At 37.5% G+C, this 22,776-nt stretch overlaps 1 protein-coding gene across 1 annotated transcript in view; it reads left to right on the top strand.

Annotated features, from left to right (window-relative positions):
• Nucleotides 1-22,776, top strand: part of SLC4A4 (solute carrier family 4 member 4) — a 318,791-nt gene that overhangs the window by 260,177 nt on the left and 35,838 nt on the right. The window contains exons 16-18 of the mRNA XM_029945109.1: nucleotides 4,114-4,305; nucleotides 16,191-16,304; nucleotides 18,215-18,376. Of these exons, the coding sequence (XP_029800969.1) occupies nucleotides 4,114-4,305; nucleotides 16,191-16,304; nucleotides 18,215-18,376 (468 nt within the window). The remainder of the gene's footprint in view (nucleotides 1-4,113; nucleotides 4,306-16,190; nucleotides 16,305-18,214; nucleotides 18,377-22,776) is intronic.

Here is a 22,776-nt window from a genome sequence, read left to right as displayed (position 1 = left end):
GGATTGGTTGTAATAGATCCATTTTCATTTCATGATTTTGTCTATTTGGGTGTCCTCTCTTTTCTTTCTAAGGAGCCTGGTTAGAGGTTTATCAATTCTGTTTATTTTTTCAAAGAACCAACTCTTGGTTTCATTGATCTGCTCGACTGTTTTTTTGGATTCTATATTGTTTATTTCTGCCCTGATCTTTATTATTTCTTTTCTTCTACTGGGTTTGGGGTGCTCTTGCTGCTCCCCTTCTAGTTCCATTAGGTGCTCTGTTAGATTTTGAGTTTATGCTTTTTCTAGTTTGTTGACATAGGCCTGGATTGCAATATACTTTCCTCTTAGGACTGCCTTTGCTGGGTCCCAGAGATTTTGGATTGTTGTATTCTTGTTTTCATTTCTTTCCATATATTTTTTAATTTCTTCTCTAATTGCCTGATTAGCTCACTCACTGTTTAGTAGGGTGGTTTTTAACCTCCACATTTTTGGAGGTTTTCCAGACTTTTTCCTGTGGTTAATTTCAAGTTTCATAGCATTGTGATCTGAAAGTGTGCTGCTGCTGGAGGCGAGGTGAGCTGCCGGAGGCTAAGTGCAAGCCCCAGTAGCAACTGCCGCCAACTCCTAGCCGGGATCACATAGGGGAAGGGAGCAGTTTCTCTTGGCACCAGCCAGGATTCCTGCTGCCACTGCCTGAGGTGCGGTGTGCTGCCAGAAATGAGGTGCGCACAGCTGCAGCCAAAGTGCTCGCCCCTTCAGCTGCTGCCACCAACACCAACTCCGTGCCAGGATTGCGTAGGGGTAGGGGTTATTTTTTCCTGGTGGCATCTGGGATTTGGGATTCGTGTGGCCATTGCCAGAGGTGAGATGTGCTGTGGAAATGAGGTGTGTGTTCCTGCAGCCGCAGCTGAAGTGCGCTCCCCCACAGCCCCCGCAGCCACGGCAGCAGCGCCACCAATGCCAACTCCCTGCCAGGATCACGCAGGGGTAGGGGGGTGTTTTTTCTTTTGTGCCACCCTGGTTCAGGATTTGGGCTTCCCAGCGGTTATATTTGGAGTGAGAGTTTTTCTCTCTGAGCAGGGTTAAACGTTCTTTATCTCTTCTCTAGAGACAGTACTATGAGAGTGTTCAGTTTCTCTTTCCCTTCCCTTTGTCTCTCTGGGGCTCCGTGTGTTGGGCTTGGGCTCCCACCTCCCCTGCCCTTCTCCGTCTGGCCCGTTTTCCAGTCTTCCCAGTTTGCACTCACTCACTCTGGCATCTTTGAGGTTGTCTTCTATCTGGAGTCTGTATTTTCTCCTTCCACCCTTGCAGATGAGAGTAATGTCCTTTTCAGTTTGATAGATGGGGTAGACGAAGTTTACAGAGGTCCCTTCCTCTCCGCCATCTTGGCTCCTCCCCATAGCATTAATTTTAAAGTAATGTTTCCCTCAGACTACGCTAGGATTCCTGAGTGGGGACTCAGAGTCTGCCTTGAGGTGGGCCAGGAGTATTGAGAAAGAGATGCTCAATCCTTTCTAACTAAATCAGGCCGAATAGCTCAGTTTTATCACAATTTTAAATACTGTGGTTCCACATGAAAAGATATTTCACTGATAATTAAAATTTGAAAACCGTTGGATTATAGTTAGTAGTAATTAAAATCTGTACAGTTTTCTTTTTTTATGTTCCCTTTACATATGGAAAGCAGAGTGTACCTCTGAAGTAAAAAATACCATTTTTACCAAAATATATATGTTTCATAGATAACAAAATGAGGTATATTGGAGTAAAAATAACATAAATTATATCTGCAATGATTAAATTTTTAGCTAATTATTGGAATTCTACTTTGCATATTTACATATATAACCACTAATTGAATAATGCTTTGTCTTAATGTCTAGTTTGTTTGTGATCTGAATCTTGCCTGAAGTTTTATGGAGTTAACCTTCAATGATATCAGCTTATATAGAATAATAACATTGAAGTAACAGATAACATAGATACCTCTCCAGTGCTGTTTAAATAGAATTATTTATTAGCTAGAGTTAAAGTTTTATGGAAGTGGGAAAAGTGTATATATATATGTATACTGAGATATCTGTACGTGATGCCCAAACTTTGTACTAAAGTCTTTAGATGGTTGGAGACTAAACTTTCTGTACAGTGATACAGAGAATGATTTGAGGCCAACAAAATAGTGATATTGGTATTTTAAGTTGATATACATGAAAACACATATCTATCATTTTATGTATATCTGTATATTTTTTCACCTCAACCTGAATCTCTGTAAGAAAATCAATAAAAACGGCCTGCTGGGATTGATTGTCTTAATGCAGCTTACTTCTTTGGGTTATATTACAGGGTTCTGCTCATATTAAAGTGCTAAATTGATATTATGGTAAATTTACATAGACAAATTTACAATGGTAAATTTTTGCTGATCTTAAAACAAAGAAATCTGTTACCTAAACTTTAAATGTGTTCTGTTAAAAACATCCATATGCAGAAATCTGAAAAACAAGATGAGACATGATTAATTACCTCTCAGAGGTAGAGTTTGATAAAAGAATAATTATGTGATTCAGCTGTTTATAAGTTGAAGCTAACATAGAAAAAATATTTCAGGGAAAGACCTAGAGTTTATTTTTTTTTAATTGACTTATGTAAGCACTTTACCTTTTGAGCTCTATAAAATTAGAAACAATTTCTGGTCCAAGATTCTTCTTTTGCATGTATGATCTTTTATAACTAGATTACTTACATCAAGAGAATTTATTGAATAGTAAAGAATATTGATGATGAGTTTGGTATGAGATAGAATTGCTTCTACAGGACAGGAGAAATTTATCTTTCCATATTTACTTGCAAGATATTCTCAAATAAACCTTCTGTTAGCACATGACATACTCATTACCCCTGGACCCAAGAGAAAGTTCAAGATAACAGTCCTGGCAGATTCAGTGTCTGATGAGGACCCACCTACTTCCTGGTTCATAGACAGCCTTCTTCCCTGGCAGATGAGACAAGAGGGCTCTCATGGGTCTGTTCTATAAAAGCATGAGTCTCATTCATGAGGGCTCTATTTTCATGGCCTAATCACTTCCCAAACACCATCAATGTATGATTTTCAACATATTTAGGGGAATTTTAGTGGCAACCCATTAGTGTTGGTCCGTAACTGGCTGCAAGAGGGCATACCATTTTAGGTGAGGTAGTTCTACTGTGACTGAAGGCAGTTCTCTAGAGAAGCAGCTAAGGCTGCGAGCAGCTGGAGGATGAGTACCCTGCCTTATCCACTGTGCTAGCAAAAGGATTCTCCTGCACATTGGAAACGGAAAACAGCAACAGGAGTTAGCTGCACTCAAGAAGTATTGATGACATGACAGCAATTCATGAGATAGAAGAAAATTTGAAAGTTGACCCGTGAGCTTGAGGTCATGTACCATAGAAATAGATATGCCATTTAGGACTCCAAAGCCCATTCTAATACGTTCCATTACTGGAGTGCATGCTGCTCACCTGGAGCCCACAAGATAGAAAGCTCTATTTTATTAGGATATGCAGTTGAAAAAGCAGGGACAGTCAATATTTTTATAGTCTAATTCCTTACATCACCAGTCTCTAGTTATCTAGAAAAGAAATAGCTCCTTTGGGAAAGTTCTGGGTAGATACATAGTTAACCTAATATAATTTTTAGAGAACATTAACTATAGGGCCAGCAGTTTGAATCCAAAGAAGCTGTGTACTGTAAAAGTAAGTAATTTTTAAACAACAAAGGTATTTTAGAGAGTCTTAACATTTTGAGATGTAGGTTATTACTATGTCTCAGTTTTCTCGCAGGAAGGTTGACAGGAAAGAAGGACTTTGTGGTTTGTTTCTGTTGAACAGTTGGATGATTGTAGGGCTGTAGCTCAAAGTGGGTAACAGATGGCATCCTTTTCATTGTGTTTTTGGTAATTGCTAGCCTCCTGGCCCCTGGTACCTGTTATTCCATTAACACTTCATCAAATTTCACCCTCCAGAGGTTACCCTCCAGCTTTTCCACAGAGACTTTCAGCCTAATCCCTACATAGCCCATCATGTATCAATTGCTGCTTTTGGCGCATTGGTGTTCTCTGAAAAAATGTTCATGTTTTTCTTCTTCAGTATCATAATGCTACCTTCGACTGGGCATTTTTGTCAATGAAGAAGTGTGTGAAATACGGAGGAAAGCTCGTGGGGAACAGCTGTGATTTTGTCCCTGACATCACTCTCATGTCTTTCATCCTCTTCCTGGGCACCTACACCTCTTCCATGGCTCTGAAAAAATTCAAAACAAGTCCTTACTTTCCAACCATGGTAAGTACCTGAGCTTTAAATAGCTTTCATTGAATTTACACAATCATACAATGTTTAGAAATGAAAAAGTCACCTATAATTCAACTTTTCCAATTTTGTGCACTTAAAGGTTGATTTCCAGTCTTTGTCCATGTACATATTATGTATTTTTAACCTAATTGTAGTCTGGCTCTGGAAAGCCTTCCAAGGATTTTGCTCACATAATTCTGTCATAAATTCTACCTTAATTCTTATTGTACTGAGGGGGGAAAAGTAGGATGTATTCTAGTACCTAAAAATGTATGAGTAAGGAAAAAACCTTTTAAATCCATAGTTCGAAAGTACATAAGCAAAAACTCTTCATGTCAGTAACAATTTTTATGTAGAATTTCTAGTTCATGACTTGTACATGTAGTAATTTAGTATTTGAATTATGGGCTGTGGGAGTAAACTTACACAGTGTTGTTACACCAGTATTGGTATAAAATATGAGTGTCATCTGAGCCAAATTTTCCTTCCCATAATGATGAATGCTGTTGTACAGAAGAACAGATAATTGAGATGGATTGTCCAGACAGCCTGTCTCCCCTTAATATGCTTGGGTGAACATAAAATCAAAACTGGTTCATGGAGAGACTACAAGATAAGACCAACATTTAGTTAATGGTACTTTGTTTTTTTATCTGCAGAGTGAAACTAAGATAATCCTTTGCTTTGCGGTTCAATTCTCAGTGTTTAAGATGTCAGCATTTCTTAGGTAATCTTGATTATACCTGACTTTTATCAATGAGCTGCTCTAAGCAGCTGAAGTCTCATGAAATCTCTCCCCTTGTGTTTTGTGTAGAAGGAATGGAAAGACTTTAGAAGACAAGAGATGCAGTTCCTGAAATTCTTTTCTTTCAATTCTTAGGGAATGAATCATCATATATTCACTTCCACCTAGGAAACTTTTTCACTTTTTCTTATAAAAACTGATTTTTCTCATAAAATTGAAAATAAAAGGAAGGATTGATAACTGTTTTCATCTGTTTGGACTGCTATAATAAAGTCCCATAGACTGGGTAACTTATAAACCACAGCAATTTATTTCTCACATTTCTGCAGGCTGGGAAGTCCAAGGTCAGTTACCAGCATAGTTGGGCGAAGACCTTCCTCCTGGCTCATAGTCTGCACCTTTTCACTATGTTCAAACATGGAGGAAGAGCTAAGGCTCTCTGTGGGACCTCTTTTATAAAAACATTAATCTCATGAAGGCTCCATCCACCTCCCTAAACCCCACCTCCTAACACCATCTTTTTGTGGGGTTAGGATCTCAACATATAAATTTGAGGGGGACACAACACTGAGACCATAGCATAATGAAATGTCCCAAACTAGCTGGCCCCAAGAATGAAAAATCTCCACAAAGTGAAACATAGAAAGAAGCATTCAATTTAATGTGACTAAAATGGGGCATCACAAAATGGAGGTAAACAGGCATAATTCAGCCTACAGCCATTCTTTGTTTAGCCTATAGTTTGTAAACACACACACATGCACACACACGAGGCCTTAGGTGGAGCCTGTACTTTGCATGTAGTTATTGTCCTCATAGCAATCTCTAGTCTAAGACTTGGCAGGTACCAGCATGGTTGGGTGAAGACCTTCCTCCTGCTTCTTCTCTATTGAGGGTTTTCCTTTTCAATTATCAATCCATTAGACATCTCCCTCCCTCCCTGTGTCTCTGTTTCTCTCTCTCTATCCCTCTCTCAGATCATACTTAAGGAATTATCACCGTTTTATCTTTTCCACTTGCCAAAGGCTGAAATTATATAGGCATAGCAGGTGGAAAACTAGAAAACCTGTTTTCTAGCAATTGTACGTTATAATTTACAAAATAAACTAGTTTCAGCTTTAATATAAATACAGATCATTTCAAGAAGAAGAAAAAGCATCACCTTTTTCTTCCAGCAGTAACTCCCAAATTGATAATAGCTCTTCAGACTTAAAGGAATTTTCCACTTATAAGAGCCCAAGCAGGTCATTTCTCAGCATTGATAAATGCTGCTGAGAAAGTTATGAGCATGTGAAAATAGAATAATGATAGCAATTCAGTTACAATTCCTACTAAGCGGTTTCTCAGCATAGTTTAGAATTGTATACAGCAATCATAAAATAAACAGGGGGCAGATAATACACGTGATTTCTAAGGAACAATGTTGAGGTGTGTAGGCTTTCAGACCATCATCTCTCCTACTCACTTTATGTTTACAGCTAAATAATAACAATACATAGATAAATTCACACGTGTGAGTAATAAGAGCATCTTTTCTGCTCTCGTTTGCCGAAGTATGTTTGGATTTAAGCTGTCATTTAGAAGGAGGGTCTGTATAGATAGGAACCAATAGACTTATAGATCCTTATGTTTCATGTTATTCTACAATTAAAACTTGTATGCTTAAACAGAATAAATTAGACAATCCTCAAATGCTGGGACAATAATCAAGCCAACTGTTACTACTTCCTCCCTCACACCAACAAGGCACATGAAACCGCTACAATCTCAAAGTGACAATGCCAGATGACCGTGTCCTTGTCCTACAAAATGTCCTCCTTTCCTTTTGCGTGGCCAGCCATTTCTGTTTCGCACTCTCATTTCTAAACATTTGTATTTTAGTTAGTTAAGATTGTAAGGTGCTGGAACTCTGTTTTACTTCTGCATTATTCCTCCCCTCAATTAGCACAAGGCTGGGCACAGACTAAGTAAGTACTCTGCACCTGATGACTAGTGGGAAGCAGCGAAATAGAGGCAAAGGCTGCATTTTGTGGAAAGAGCACACACAGCTGGGAGAACCCAGAAGCTGTCGATTCCACTGCAAGCACCGCCATTAACGGATGGTGTGCCCTTCGATGGCTGACTGTGGACTTCAGTTACCGCACCCAGAAAGGAGAGCTCAACTAGAAGACAATGAACATCTTTTAAGCTCTAGTGTTGTGTTCCGTAATTTTAGAGAGAGTTTGCTGACTCCATCTTCTAAATTAAATGAATTCTCTATTTTAAGCTAGAGCTTATAGCAATGATCAGTGCTTACAGATTTCTCGAAATTAATTTTTATCTCCATCTTTATGCCACGTCTGCTTTTACAGCTGCTGCCAGCCTCTGTCTGTGGATGATCCACTGTTGTTATATAGCAACTTCAAGATGTGGTTTTTCTTCCCACATTTGAACACACTCATCTTCCTCTATCCCTTATATCAGCTCATATCATCTACCCTCACAGCCACCTAAGATCAAAATCTCAGAATCATACTTGGTGTATCAGTCTCAGCAGGAAGCAAATTATACACTCAGGTGGGATGATTTGAGGGGTTTACAAGAAAGCATAGTTTCCAAAAGTGCAGTTAGGTTTAGGGAACCCATGAGGGAGAGTGTAGTGTCCAGTGCTAGGAACAGTAGGGTTGCTACTATCCCTGGCCCAAAGGTTGTGCAAAGGGAGTGGTTGTTGGACCCCAGGAGAAGAGAAAAGAGTTGAAAGAGCTGTCCTGGGAGGTGCCGTGACCTCAGACTAAGGGATGTAGCCGGGCTCAGGCAGCCTCACAGCGACACATCTATGGGAATAAGTACGTTGATCTATCTCTCTTTTCCTTCTGATGGCCTGCCCAACTGCTGCAGGCTAGCCCCAGCCAGAGAGGAAAGAGAGTCTACTGCAGACCACAGGCCAGTCTCCCAAGGTAGAGAGCATGGTGAAAAGGAGTAGAGAATTTAGTGTGACAAAAGATGATACCATTGTATTTGCTTCTCCAAGTTTTCTTTTTTATTATCAAATTAAACTTGTCACAGTTCCCTTGATTATTCTGCTCTAATCTCTTTCCCTTATACTTACACTCCTAATCCCCGAGTTCAGTCTTTCATTACCTTTGCCTAGACCAGGGTCAGTTATCCACTTTTTCTGTCCCTCAGGAAGCTACAGGCAGTTCATCAGGACAAGTACTTATGGTAAAAGAGTTTGTCTTTGCTAGCCTATCTAACAGGAATTTAATTTGTGTGTCAGACATGTCCAGAGATCCCTAATGCCAATGGGAATATTGATGGAATACCAGTACGATCCTCTAAAAAGAATGGGGTGCTCAGACCATTACCATATACTGTTACTGGGCTATTATGTCAGCCTTAAGTCTTTAGTCAAAGTCATTTGGCATCAGAGCTTCCAGTAGGAGCATCACAGCATAATCTGTGATCTTCTGTGGCAGATGGCTCAGGACATTAACGTGAAATGCTCTTCCAGAGTCCCACACCGATAAGGGATCATATGCATGCAAGAAAGATACCACTGATGCATATGTGCTGGCAAAATGAAAGCAGTAACTTAGAGCAAGATTGTGATTAGTAGCTGATTGTGATTAGTGGTCGTGGAACTTGGAGCAAATTCCACAGATTTGCTATATTTTTGGCTCCATGACTTTTGGTTGACATTTTGGCCTGTAAGAGTTCTATTACAGTTGGATGTGTTTAGTTGGTAAACAACTCTTTACAGGAATCAGGTGACATCCCTTTCTGGTTTTTTGTTTTTTTTTGTGGTTTTTTTTCTTTATGTTTTTTAATTTATTTTTGAGAGACAGAGACAGCGAGAGCAGGGGAGGGTCGGAGAGAGACATAGACACAGAATCTGAAGCAGGCTCCAGGCTCTGAGGTAGCTGTCAGCACAGAACCTGATGCGGGGTTCGAACCCATGAACCGTGAGATCATGACCTAACCCGAAGCCAGACACTTAACTGACTGAGCCACCCAGGCGTCCCATGTTGTGTTTTTTTTTCCCCAGAAACTCTCTTGGTGAATGATAACTGTCAAACTAAAACCAATAATATTTCCCAAAATTAGTAAGAACTAATGGGCATGTATTCTCTGTCCTACATTCTGACATTAGTAATGCTGGGTGAGGTCAGGGTGGTTCTTGCAGAAACATCAGACCACATCATGCCATTGAAACTCATCCAGAAGACAACTTTGCTGTCAGTGAAGGGAAATCAGATTTTCAAACTCTCGAGTTATTGTGTACCAAGAAAAGTAATTTTCAAAGTCAAATTTGTTTTTAATCCAGAATTGATTTTCATATTTTTTCCTTAACACTAAAAAGGGATATTTGATTATAAGTACAACTCAACCTATTAAACATTTAACAAAGATTACAAGTACTTCAGTTCTTACGGACATATGACAAAAAATACAGTTAACCAAAATCGATCCCTAAAAAAAAATAAGGTTAGGGGCAGTAACCGGCCAGGTGTTCTGTGAGCACTCTTAAACAGTCTATATGGACAGTAATTTTGAACATGGTTCTTTATTGTTCCTAAGCACTTCAGCTTACTTGCTCATCATAGGAAAAGTCACCAGCATTGAAATCCATTCATAAACACAAAATGACCTCCTACTGCATTTCCGTTTATCTAATTTGTACACATGACTTAATTATTTTTTAAGTGTTAATTTTTATACTTTAGTAAAATCATAAAACCATCTCTCTTTTTAAGTCCTGGAACTCTTTCTTATAATGTTGTTGGGGCCCTATATCAAGATAACCCTAATAGAAGGCCAAGAAATTTTGTTAATTGGGTCTTAATCCTTGAATTGTAGTGTTAGGACTTTGAATACTATCTAGTCCAAGATTGCCTCTTAATTTCTGACAAGTGTTCCTCTGCGGGCTGCCTGAGTGCTTCCTAGAACAAGAGCTCCTGTCTCTGAAGGCATTCCTGACACAAACACAAATCTGGCCTGCCACAGCTTCTGTCCTCGGGATCTGCCCTTGCCCTCTAAGCTACACAGAACTAAAGTTAGTCCTTCCTTGTGACAGATTTCACATATTTGAAGACAGTTTCTCTCTGCAACTTCTCGAGGCCTACCATCATTTTTTATGCAGTCGGTGTTCCAGAACCCTAGTCGTCTGGTTACCCATCTCTGGATCAAGCTCCGGAGTTTCACTCTCTCGTTAGAATATAGCAGCAAGATGGAGGCACAGAGTCTCCCATGCAATCTGATTATTTGCTTTTGGTAGGTTTTGTGCTCTGCTCAGGTTTGCAGCAGAATTCAGGAAGAGGCCCAAGTTTGAAATATCACTAGCTTTCCTGTGAACCAGTTCGTAGGTCCATTTCCCTCAGTTCCATGCATGAAAATACAATTTTTTTTCCAGGTAGACTTTTATTGGGAAGCTCTAAGCCCCACTCAGATAAAGTGCCCAATCCACTTCCCTTCTTTGTTCCCCAGATCTCTGACTCTGGAAGTTACAGGGTTAAACTCCTGGAGTCTAAATCAGACTTTCCTTTTATTGAATTCTAATTATAGTGGGTATTATTGATTCAAAGTACAGTGTATTATGATTGCTATACTGATATTAGTGCTTATTTTCTTTTATAGTGCTATGCTTTGGCTACTGGGCGGGGGGATCAGATTTCAGAATTCTCATGATATTTTGTGCCTTTTCATGATTGCCAAAAAGCACACATTGGTCTGGCATTTTGTTTTTCATCTGGAATAAATGCTTTTTTACACTGTTGTTTAGCAGTTTCTCGGTACCACCGCCGTGAGAGGAATTGACATCACGGATTAATATTTGTTGAGAACCCGCAGGGTGCCTGCTGCTGTCCTTGTCTTGTAGCAGCTCCATCCATTGAGAGCTGCTCTGCAAGCCCGCAGCCTTTTCCCCCGTTAATTTAGAAGCAGCTGTAGCCCTCGCAAAGTGAAAACCAAACGTCCTCTGGGGCTGCAGAGAAACCAAACTCATCCCTCCCCATAAATTAACTAGCTTCTGCCCAGTGGGTGTCTCCATGATTATAACTCTCTTAATAATTAATAAGTACCATCCTTCATGAAAAGTATGCTTATAATAGATTTATTAGGTTGTTTTTGCCCAAGAACGGAGAACAGTGTATGGTTATTTGAATTTCCCTTCCCATCCATGTCATTTCTTCTATGCTCTGGTAGTTTAGATAGTTAAGCTGAATGTTTCTTATTACATTAGTCAAGATGTTTTATAATTAATTCTGTAGAGGACAGAGATATTTTTCTCCTCTTCATTTTTATAATTAAAACTGACAAACAAACAAAAAGCTCAAAAACAGTCTTATATAAAAGAATCTTGAAACACATTTTTCTTTGCCTTATCAATGGAGGTAGGAATTATCTTACACATTGTAGCACATCACTGTACCATTAAAAAAACAACTAATTTTGTTTACAGCAAGCCCTTGTTACAGATAATTTTCTTAGTTTGTGTTTCACCTAGATTGCCGTAGTTTATATTCCTAGGATATTGAAGTTTGAACCTGGAGAGACTTAGCGTTTGGCTACAGGAACACTCATGGGTTATGTCTGTCCAGTCTGGATTTGAAGCTGCTGAATCCACAAAATTGGACATGAAATCTTGTGGAAACTTGTTTCTCATGAAAACTTTGGCACCTCTAATCATGACCAGTAAGATCTAGAAGGGAATTAAGAACTATGGATTTCTTTTTTTATTTATTTAAAAAATTTTTATTTTATGTTTATTTTTGAGAAAAGGAGACAGAGCACAAACAGGGGAGAGTAGAGAGAGAGGGAGACACAGAATCTGAAGCAGGCTCTAGGCTGTGAGCTGCCAGCACAGAGACTGATGCGGAGCTCAAACTCACAAAGTGTGAGATCATGACCTGAGCTGAAGTCGTACCCTTAATCAACTGAACCACCCAGGTCTCCCAAGAACTATGGGTTTCTAATTTGATTTCTTTATTTTATATGGCACATTAAAAGGGTACTGTTTTAGGGTTTTTGAAAGTGCTCAGGGTTGATGAAAATGGAAGGTAAAATAAACAAAATGAAGGGAACTTCATGTATTTTTTCTCTAAGTGTGTTTGGAAATGTGCAAAGAACCCCAAGAGAGTGATTCTTATCTCCTTAAAGTCAGACTCAAAGCTCTCCTTCACAGGTCCTAGAGTGTATCTAGTAAAAGCTGTATTTACTCAGTATTTGACATTTTTAGGGCACTTTCTAGTTCTACTGTCAGTTTTACCTCATTCAAATTAAAGTTTAATTTTAGTATAGAGTAAGACCTGAACAGCCTACTAAAATAGCACTCTTACCTGCCTTCTCCAATTAGAGGATTTGGAGTCAAATACAGAAGTGACCTGGGAAAAATCAATTTCCTTTCTATGAAGTTTAAACTGGATCTAGTGTCTTAGAAATCCATGTCTGACAATAAACACTCTCTAGGAGCGGTTTCTGCTGTAACTGAGCTGTACTGTACAATTTAAGGGGAAGGAAGGGGAAATAGAAGTGAGTATTTTATAAAGAACATATCACCCTAGCTGTGATTTTTAATGAGGTTAAGCAATATTGTTAATAAAGTAGCCTTTTTTTCCCCATAAATTTTAAGAAATGTAATTTTGAATCTTATTAACATTTGTCTTTTTAGCTACTTCTAAACCTACGGTATAATAGTGCCACACTTAACAAAAATATTGCTGAAGTTCTTCTAATATATATTTATGTTATATATATTACATATAAAGTATATATATTTCTTGCACATGTATATTATACTTATTCCACACATATATAAATTCAGGAAACTAATAACTGAACTAAAATAGGTAATCTATTATATTAGTTTCCCATGGTTGTTATATCAAATTATTATAAATATGATGGCTTAAAACAATGCAGATTTATTGTCTTGAGATCTGGAGACTGAAATGGGTCTCAATGGCTAATGTCAAGGAATTGACAAGGCTGTATTCATTCTGGAAGCTCTGGTAAAGAATGCATTCCTTTGCCTTACTCAGTTTTTAGAGGCCGCCCACATTCCTTGGCTCATGGCCCTTTCCTCCATCTTCAAAACGCACAATGGCTGGTTGAACCTTTTTCACAGCATATCACTCTGACACTGGCTCTTCTGGCTCCCTCTTTCATCTATGAGAACCCTGCTTATTACACTGGGACCCACCAAAATAATCCCAGATCATTTCTCCAATTTCAAGGTTATCTAATTAGCAACTTTAATTCTATATGCAACCTAATTCTCACTAGCCATGCCACACTGTGTCCTCATAGATTCCAGGAAGTAGGACATCTGCTTCCTTAGGGGGCATTGTTTTGCCTACCACCTTATCTGAGTGAAGTTTTAACATAATTATTCTGGGATACCTTGACAGTGTACTGAAGGGGGCAAGTATAGAATCAGGAAGATGAGATAGGAAGGAAACCACAGGAGTAAAGTCGTGCCTTAGACAGAGGAGCAGTGGAGGTGGTGAGAACCGGCAGCATTCTGAATATGTTTTGAAGGTAATTTGCTGACCTGTTAGATGTAGGATATGAGAGAAAGAAGAGTTAAATGGATGGTTTTGGGCCAAAGCCATAGGAAAAAATAAGCTGCCATTAAGATGAAGAGAACTACTGAGAGAGCAGATTTAGGGCCTCAGTGTTTAGTTTATGGAAGCCTCTTCTTAAGAATACCTCTTCTAACTAAGGAAGCAGCATGTCCCAGGTGTCTGGTAATGATCCCAGCCATCCAGATCTGTCCCCTAGTGGGCCAGAGGGACAGGCCCTCTGGGACTTTCTGCCAAGGAATTGCAGATTGAATTCATTTACTACCCTCTCTTCTTCTGTTTATGAGAAAAAGGAGGGTCACTGTGTTTTTAATAACCACTCCCCCACCCCTTTTGAACAACTTCTAGCATATCTAAATTAACAAATTGGATTTTCTGGGTGATGACTGAGAGGGAGTTAAAAAAGAAAAGTTCTTTTTGCCTTTGCTGAAAGACCTCTGGTCTTCCAGTGATTTATGACCTACTGTACCAGAGAGATCATTGTAACATCTTAGTATTTCCTGAGCCTGCTTCACATGACCATCTTTGCCAGACCATCCTGAATTGCCTTTGCCAACACTCACTTGTACAAAACTTAAGAAATGGGAGTTTCCTCCAGTACTGAGCCCTGGGGAACATCCTTTTCCTGCAGGGACTCCAAATACTTCCAACCAAAATTGGTTGAGTGGCAGTTCCATATTATTATTGGGCTCTCATATCATATCTTGTTTCTTGGAATTGATTATTCTTTCTAAAGACCTCCTGATGGTAGATTATTTGGTTATTCCAGTGGTTTCTGCAGCCAAAGAGACCTCATGGAACTTGAAATAACAATAGTTAATACATATTAGAAGAGTCTATTATGTTCCAGATGTTATGATAAAAAAATTTCATGGCTTAATCTTATTTAATTCTTATAACAAACTGATGAAGTTTATAGGGATTGTTTTACCTACATTTTGCAGATGGAGTAATTGAAGCCAAGAAAGGATAGATACTTGTGCATAGGAAATAATGTGCTAGACTTCCAACCCAGGTCATCTGACTATAGAAACTGTGCTCCTAACTGCTGCCCTGGATTTTCCTCCCCAGATTGACCCCTGTCATTTATTTGTGTTTGACATTACTGTATGATTGGTGTGAACTTGTCCCTAACATATCCCACAGCTGGCTTTCTGCTTTTTTGTATGGAGTTCTTAGGAGAGCTAAACCTAGCAAAATCCAGCCCTTGAAAAAGGAAAGGAATTCATAGCCAAATAGGCCATCTTTGGTTCCAAGGATAGTTAGGACCCAAGGCTCCTGGCGCCGAGCAGTGGTCCAGAAGAGAGCGCTACCATGGCCTTCGGCATACCCACCCTGACAAGTACTTCCATTCCTCAGTTCCATTCCTACTGAGCATCTGACTGAAGGAGCAGTCCCACTACTCTTTCAAAGGCCCCCTGTCCTGAGAACTGTGCAGCCACTCTGCCCCTCCCTGATCTCTCTTCATCCAGCAATACCAGAACATCGACTGCTCTCCCTGAGGTAACTTGACAACTACTGAGTCAACCCTGATTGTTTAGGAGGAGGCTTCCTTGGGTATGTGCCCTTCATGAAGACATGGATTGTGTCTGTTTTGTTCCCTGTGGTATCCCTAGGACCCAGTCAAAGTATAAGCTACTAAGTAAAATCTTGTTGAGTGATCAGATTAAGCACCACCATATGTATAAGCCTCATGGGGAAACTCCGGTGCCTGTGCTCTAGCAATGCTCCCAGGTCATTGTCAGTGCCACTAGGCACCGCATGCTTCCTTACTGACTCAGAAATGACCATTCTGCACCCACTCCATGGGAAAGGTTTGCTGTCCTCTAAACCTCAGCCCTTGTACTAACCAGAGGCAGATATTTAGGAGGCTCTGAGCTTGTCAACTAATGGCAAACACACTTAAAAAGTGGTAGAGAGAGATGTCCCACACACAGAGATTTTAAGCACAAACTTCAAGTAAAGAACATTTTCTTTGACAAAGTTAGCAATGTCCTCAAATCTCCATCTTCCCTCACATCATATTTCTCTGAGGTCTTGAATCAGAGTCATCTAGAACTTGTAACCCCTTTCCTGCGAGATTCTCAGTGTTTTCAGGTTACCTAATGGAATTATCTTGCTGTATACACACAGTGCTATTCCCAGATTATAAATAGAATTCTATATTTTTGTATAGGTTTTTACAGTACGCCTTGAGATTTCACCCTTATCTAGGTATCCTTTGTGCTGCATGCAGGAAGTTTGTACAGTATTTCAGGGATATATTATTTGTGACTTCTCTTTCCTGCCTGTGTACATGTGCGTGGGTGTGCGTGCGTACACACACACACACACACACACACACACACACACACACACTGACTTCTCCTGTGGGATTTAGTGATTTTTGGCCAGATGAGAAAGTGAAGCAAAAACAATTGAAAAATAATCTCTCTACAGTCTGACACCTTACCTCCTTTAATTTGTTGGTGAAGCTGTAACTATAAAGGCAGAATTCTTTGTTCATTTCCAACACAGGCAAATATATTAATCCAGCACTGAATAGTCCTTCATTTGTTTTCAATTTTTTTCAGGCAAGAAAACTGATCAGTGACTTCGCCATTATCTTGTCAATTCTAATATTTTGTGTAATAGATGCCCTAGTGGGTGTGGATACTCCAAAACTAATTGTGCCAAACGAGTTCAAGGTAGGTGAACTTCTGCCTTTGATCTTCCTGGAACTCTATGGATTTCTTTCCTCTCCCCTATTCTAGTTTGTCATATGTTTTTGAGTTAATTTTTTAAGATTATCTATTTCCTTATTTCAGAAATGGTCTTTTGCTAGGTGCGCATATATACTTTGTTTCTTCACTAAAATTGACTGTCTGATTAGGACCAAATGCAAAGTTCACATTATATTGAGTTTTATTGAAAAATGCAAACTCTGCTTTATATTTGTAGAGTATTTAACATGAGCCAAAGTATTTTCATACAACTTATCCCCTTGGTCCATAATAATTCTAAGATGTAATGCAACTTTCATCATCCTGATTTTATGAAGTTGATATTGGAGCTCAGAAAGATTAAGGGAAATGCCTAAGATTATATTACTAATTCATTGTTCTTTTCCTGCTACCTAACTACCTGCCATATATACATATGTTTACATATTTTGTGCATTTTAATTATTACAAAGAAGGGGCGCCTGGGTGGCTCAGTCAGTTGGGCGTTTGACTTCAGCTCAGGTCATGATCTCATGGTTTGTGGGTTTGAGCCCCAAGTCCGGCTCTGTGCTGACAGCTTAGAGCCTGGGGCCTGCTTCCGATTCTGTGTCTCCCTCTTTCTCTGCCCCATCCCTGCTCACACTCTGTCTCTTCCTGTCCCAAAAATAAATAAATGTTAAATTTTTTAAAAATTATTACAAAAAGGTATAGGAATTATTCATTTTATAAATCTGTTGGTATGTGCAAGCCCAATGGGTAAAATTTACATTTCAGTCATTCTTATACATCCCTATCTAATTTTTCATTATGCTTTTCACCTGTTTTATAGAATACTCCCAGCCTCTCTCTCCATCACTGAGACCTTATACTTGCTAAGAAAAATTAAACTATGGTTTTTTAGCTTAATTACTACTTAATGAGGAAGGGGTACCTATGGTGTAGCAAAGAGAATGTTTGTTGCATTTTCTATGCCATCTCATATTCATTTGGAAACATAAGTTTTCAATCATTCAGTGATGAGTTCATTTAAGTCAATATCTATTGAGTGTTTGCTTTGAGTCAGGCCCTTTACAGGGGATATGAAATGTACTGATGAACAAGAGAAAGTAGTTTCCCTTCCAAGCTCACAACCGGGTAAAGGAGTCAAATGTGGATGGATTCAGTGATGTGGTTATGAGATGGAAGAAATATCTTCAGAGGAGTGAGACTTTCTTGATAGTAAACATAGAGAAGAGAAATTATAGGATTCTGTTTTTGTTTATTTGCATTATTTAACATTAGAAAAAGGATAGAAAAATACTCCAGGAGAACTGGAAAAATGATCATCTTATTCATTTTCATTAACATTTCTGAGAATTTAACCAGTTACTCTGGATCATTTTTCATATGTATAAGAAAGACCAGAGTATTAAACATATTAAAATATTTGTACCCTTTTCTGTATGATATGATGTGAAACTATTACAATTTGACAGTAGTAGAAATAACTTCAGTATAATTGCTAAAATTCATGAAAAAAATTCATTGCTGTTTTGTAATTTCTTGTCTGTGTCTTTTACTGACTATTATGTTTGGGTTTTTCTTATGGCTGCTCTTTAAACTTAAATCACTTTCTTCCATCTTGAGTCCTTATATTAGATCCTCCTAAATACACACAATGGCATTTACTTGTTTTCCCTCAACCTGTATTCTTAGTCTCCTTCATTTAAAAAACTGCCTTAAAAATAACCACCTTTAGAAATTTTGGTAACTAATTTTGTTTAATCTATCAGCAAAACTATTTCTGTTTTTTAAATATGTTTGCTTTCCAGAAATAAGTGTGTCTTTCTCATTGACTTTTCACCAAATAGTATGTATTAATATCATTTCTGAAAATATTCTCTTTCTCCTTCAAGCCGACAAGTCCAAACCGAGGCTGGTTTGTCCCACCATTTGGAGGAAACCCCTGGTGGGTGTACCTTGCCGCTGCGATCCCTGCGTTGCTGGTCACCATTCTGATTTTCATGGACCAGCAAATCACAGCTGTGATTGTGAACAGGAAGGAACATAAACTCAAGGTAAATGTTCATAGTAGTGGTTATCATTGCCTTCCACTTTCTTTATTGGGCTGGAAAAATACTAATTCCTTCAAAACCAAGACAGTTTTATTGAGAGTTACATTACAGCTAGTATTCCTTCTGACTTGGCGGAGTCACAGACCACTTTGTGTTGGTTGACACATCTTCTCAGTAGAATACTGTAGGATAGACCTCACTTAAATCTGAAAAAGTTGTTTGAAATCGTATTTCCTTCACCACCAGAGAGGGTTAGTATAAGCTGTTTACCACTCAGCCACTGTCATCCTTCATCTGATTTTAATGTGGTGACTGTCCTTAATGAAGACAGTGACAAATATTTTTTCTAAAGCTATTGAGATAAAATCATGTTTGTTTGTAATCTGTTGACTTTGTGACAGTAATAGATTTTGTGTCATTTTACCAACCTCACAACATAGTAAAATATAGGGGTTATTAATACATAGTTTTCATATTTACATATAAATTTTAATGATACATAATGTATTATATCAGCATATTATAATATATATGCATACATTTTGGATTTTTGCATCTATTTAAGAGTAACATTGGCTTGCAGGTTTTCTTTCTCATAGTGTCCCTGTCTGATTTTGGTATCAGGAATATATTATTCTTATAAAAGACCTGGGTGTGTTTCTCCTATTCCATTTCCATTCCATTCTCTTAAATAGAGTGTAATACTCTTTAATATGTATAATATGCCAATTATCTTTTCTTTGAATTATCAAACATGCTTGTGAAAGTATCTTGTCTGAGTAGTTTCTCTGTGGAACTTATAAAACTGATGATCAAAATGTTCTAATAAAAGAGTCATAATTTCTGTTTTTCTATTTTGGTAACTTATATTGTTCTCTATTTTGTTCCATTTCCCCAGTATTTTTAAATTTCTTGATATGTTGTTTATAGTATTATCTTTGTTTTTAATTTTCTAATCAGAATGTTACTTTTCCCTTTAAATTTCTAATGTTATTGATCGGTGACTTTTTAAAAAAAACTTTATTTATTTATTTATTTATTTATTTATTTATTTATGATGTTTATTTATTTTTCAAGAGAGAGAGAGACAGAGTGCGAGTTGGGGAGGGGCAGAGAGTGGGAGACACAGAATCCAAAGCAGGCTCCAGGCTCTGAACTGTGTGCACAGAGCCCAGTCTGGCTCAAACCCACGAACCATGAAATCATGACCTGAGCCAAAGTCAGACTCTTAACTGACTGAACCATGCAGGCACCCCTGATTTGTGTTTTTAATTTTCCTTGATTCATTTAGCCTGAGATTTGTTAATTTTATTAGTCTTTTTCAAAGAAGCAGTTTTTTTACTACAGTAAAAAAAAGTTTTGTTTTTGTATTTATCACTGTTTTCTGTTAATATTTGCTTTATTTGTTTTGAAGCCATATTGTTAAGTACATCCACATTTGTATCTATTTTATCTTTTCAATGAATTGAACTTTTTATGTGCCACTCTTTATTTCTAACAATGCTTTTTGCCTTAAAGCTCATTTTATTTTGTACTAATAAAGGTTTGGTAACTTAATTTTCACTTCCCTGGTATATATTTTTCCAATCTTTTACTTACAATATACCTTTGTCTTGTGTCTCTTTGTAAATAACATGTAGGATCCATTTTTACAATCTTTCCTCTTAACTGAAATATTGAATCCATTTAAATAGATAGTGATGACTAATAGATTTGGATTCATTTTTACCACATTATTTTTGCTTTCTACTTCCCTTACTTTCTACAAGCCTAACTGTTTTTTCTTTTTTATTCTCCTTTCTTGTCCTCTTTTAGGTTGATACAGTTGTATTTTTTTATTGTCTTCATTCTAATTTATTTTCTGTTAGTTTGGAAGTTATATACTTTATTCTTGTAGTGATTATGTTGTATATTTTAATATGCATATTTAAGTTCTGAAGTTATTCAGTGTGTTTATCCTTCTGCTGAAAAATGCTAATGGCTAAAGAATGCTTTAATGTTGATACTCCTTCTTGAGTCATATGTTATTACCTAGATTTGATTGCTATTTGAATTTTAAAATCAAATTAGACATGGTTAGTATTGTTAGAATTATATGCAAATTATTCCTTTCTTTGTTCATTTTCTTTCTTTCTTTTTGTTTTTTTGTTTTGTTTTGTTTTTGTTTTTGTTTTGCATTTCAGATCTTCCATTTTGGAAAAGTTTTCTTTAGACTGAATTATTTCCTTTAAACAGTACTTATTTACTAGACTTTTGAAATTTTTTCTGGGGGGATCTTTGGGTGGTAAACACTCTCATTTATGTTTGTCTGAAAATGTGTCTCACTTCTAATAGGAGAACAGGAGAAACCTAATGGAGGACCAATGGAGGGGGGGAGAGGGAAAGAGAGATGGGGAGAGAGAGGAAGGCAAAACCTGAGAGACTATTGAATACTGAAAAGGAACCCAGGGTTGAAGGGGGAGGGGGCGGGGGAGGGGAAGTGATGGTCATGGAGGAGGGCACTTGTGGGGAAGAGCACTGGGTGTTATATGGAAACCAATTTGACAATAAACTATTAAAAAAAAGAAAAATGATTTCTCTGGATATATAACTAGGTTAAAAGCTCTTTCTTCTAGCATGTAGAAGCTATTTCCCATTAATTCTGACTTTCATATAAGTGAACTGTCAATATGCTTTTCAGTCCTTAGTAAGTAATAATTCTCTTTTTTTGAATGTGTTTATCATCTTCTCTTTTGTCTCTATTCTGGAGTTCACTATAAATTGTGTCAGCATAGATTTCTTTTTATTATATATTGGATAACTGGGTTTCCAGTCTTTTACAATTATTAGATTATTGAACCTTCCTGTCTTTCATCACTTGTAGAATTTTGTAAGTCTGACTCTTTCAATCTCTAATACATCCTTTTGGAATTCCAAGTTGAATTTTACTGTGTATCTCAATCTTGTGCTCCATTTCTACTAATCTGTTTTTGGTTTGAGAGTTTTTATTTTTGTTCTTGAGGGTGTCTTATTTTACATTTCCTGTCTTTTGTTCTCTGTGTTATGTTTTGGGTAATTTCTTCAGTTCTTTCTCTTTATTAAATTCTTTCTTCTGTTGGTTCTGTTCTGTCAGCAAACCAGCCACTGAGTCTTTCCTTTCAAGAATTATAGTTTTTTATATTTAGAAGTTTTATTCTGTTCTTTTCCAAATATTTCTGTCCAATTTTGATAGTTATAACTTCTTTATTATTTTTCCATATACTCTTTTATTATTTTATACCTTTGCTGTCTTTGCAGGTTTGATTTTGCACTTTATTTTTTGTTACTCTCTTACTTCTTGTGTGTCTTCCCATTATTTTTTTTAAAGAAATAGTTATAAGCTAATCTTCCTATGCAAATGCTTCAGAGCCTTCCAGAGAATATTTTATTTGCTTCTGGGAAGTACAGGAGAGTCCATTCAATCCAGGAACTCTTTACTTTTATTAATTTCTATAATAAAAAGCCTTTTATTATAAAAAGTTTTAAACATATATAAAAGTGGACAGATGGTATAACTTCAGATATTTATCACCCAACTCTAGCAATTATTGACTCATGTCCAGTCTTGTGTCCTTTAAATCCTCATCATCTATAATACTTTGACGTTATTATAGCCAGCATTCCATATTATCCATAAACTTTGGAGTATATACTTCTTATAAGGATAAGATCTCTTTTTAAAAGCATGACCACACCACCACTATCAGTCTAAAAGAAGTTAACACAAGTCCATAATATCATCAACTACCCAGTCAACATTTAAATTTATGAATGTGTCATAAATATAATAAACTTTAAAAATATAATTTATTTGTTGTCAGGATCCAAATAAAGTTCAAACCTTATTATCTTAAATCTTTTATAAACTTTTAGTCCATTGGTTTTCTTCCCCTTCCATCAATCTGTTTGGTTTCCCTAGTAATTCACTTGTTGAAAACAACCAGGTTGTTGTTCTGTTAATCTTTTGCTATATAGCAAGCCACCTGAAAACTTAGTGACTTAAAACAATATATTATCATTTCTTATGTTTCTTTGGGTTGACAGGGTTCAGAAGGATACTTCTTGCTTGAGGTCTTTCCTGCCTTTGCAGTTAGTGACATCTGAAGGGTTGACTGTGCTGATTGTCAGGATGGCTTCTTCCCTCACTCACATGTCTCACATGCCTAATACTTTGATATTCCTTTGTGTGTCTGTCTGTTTGTTTGTCTTCTCTTTCACCACATCGCATTTCATCCTTCAGAGCCTTTCTATGTGGATTAGGCTTCTTGCAGCATGGCGGTCTTGTTATTTGTACTTGGTATATGGAAGCTAACTTCCAAGAATTAAGAGTGGAAGATGCAAGACCGTTTCATAGTTACACCTACACTGGCATAGCTTTTTTTTTT

This window comes from Suricata suricatta, chromosome 1, assembly GCF_006229205.1.
Source record: "Suricata suricatta isolate VVHF042 chromosome 1, meerkat_22Aug2017_6uvM2_HiC, whole genome shotgun sequence".
In the NCBI taxonomy this organism is placed as follows: Eukaryota; Metazoa; Chordata; class Mammalia; order Carnivora; family Herpestidae; genus Suricata; species Suricata suricatta.
Note: the sequence above shows the minus strand (reverse complement) of the source record. Positions and strands in the feature narration are given on the sequence as shown.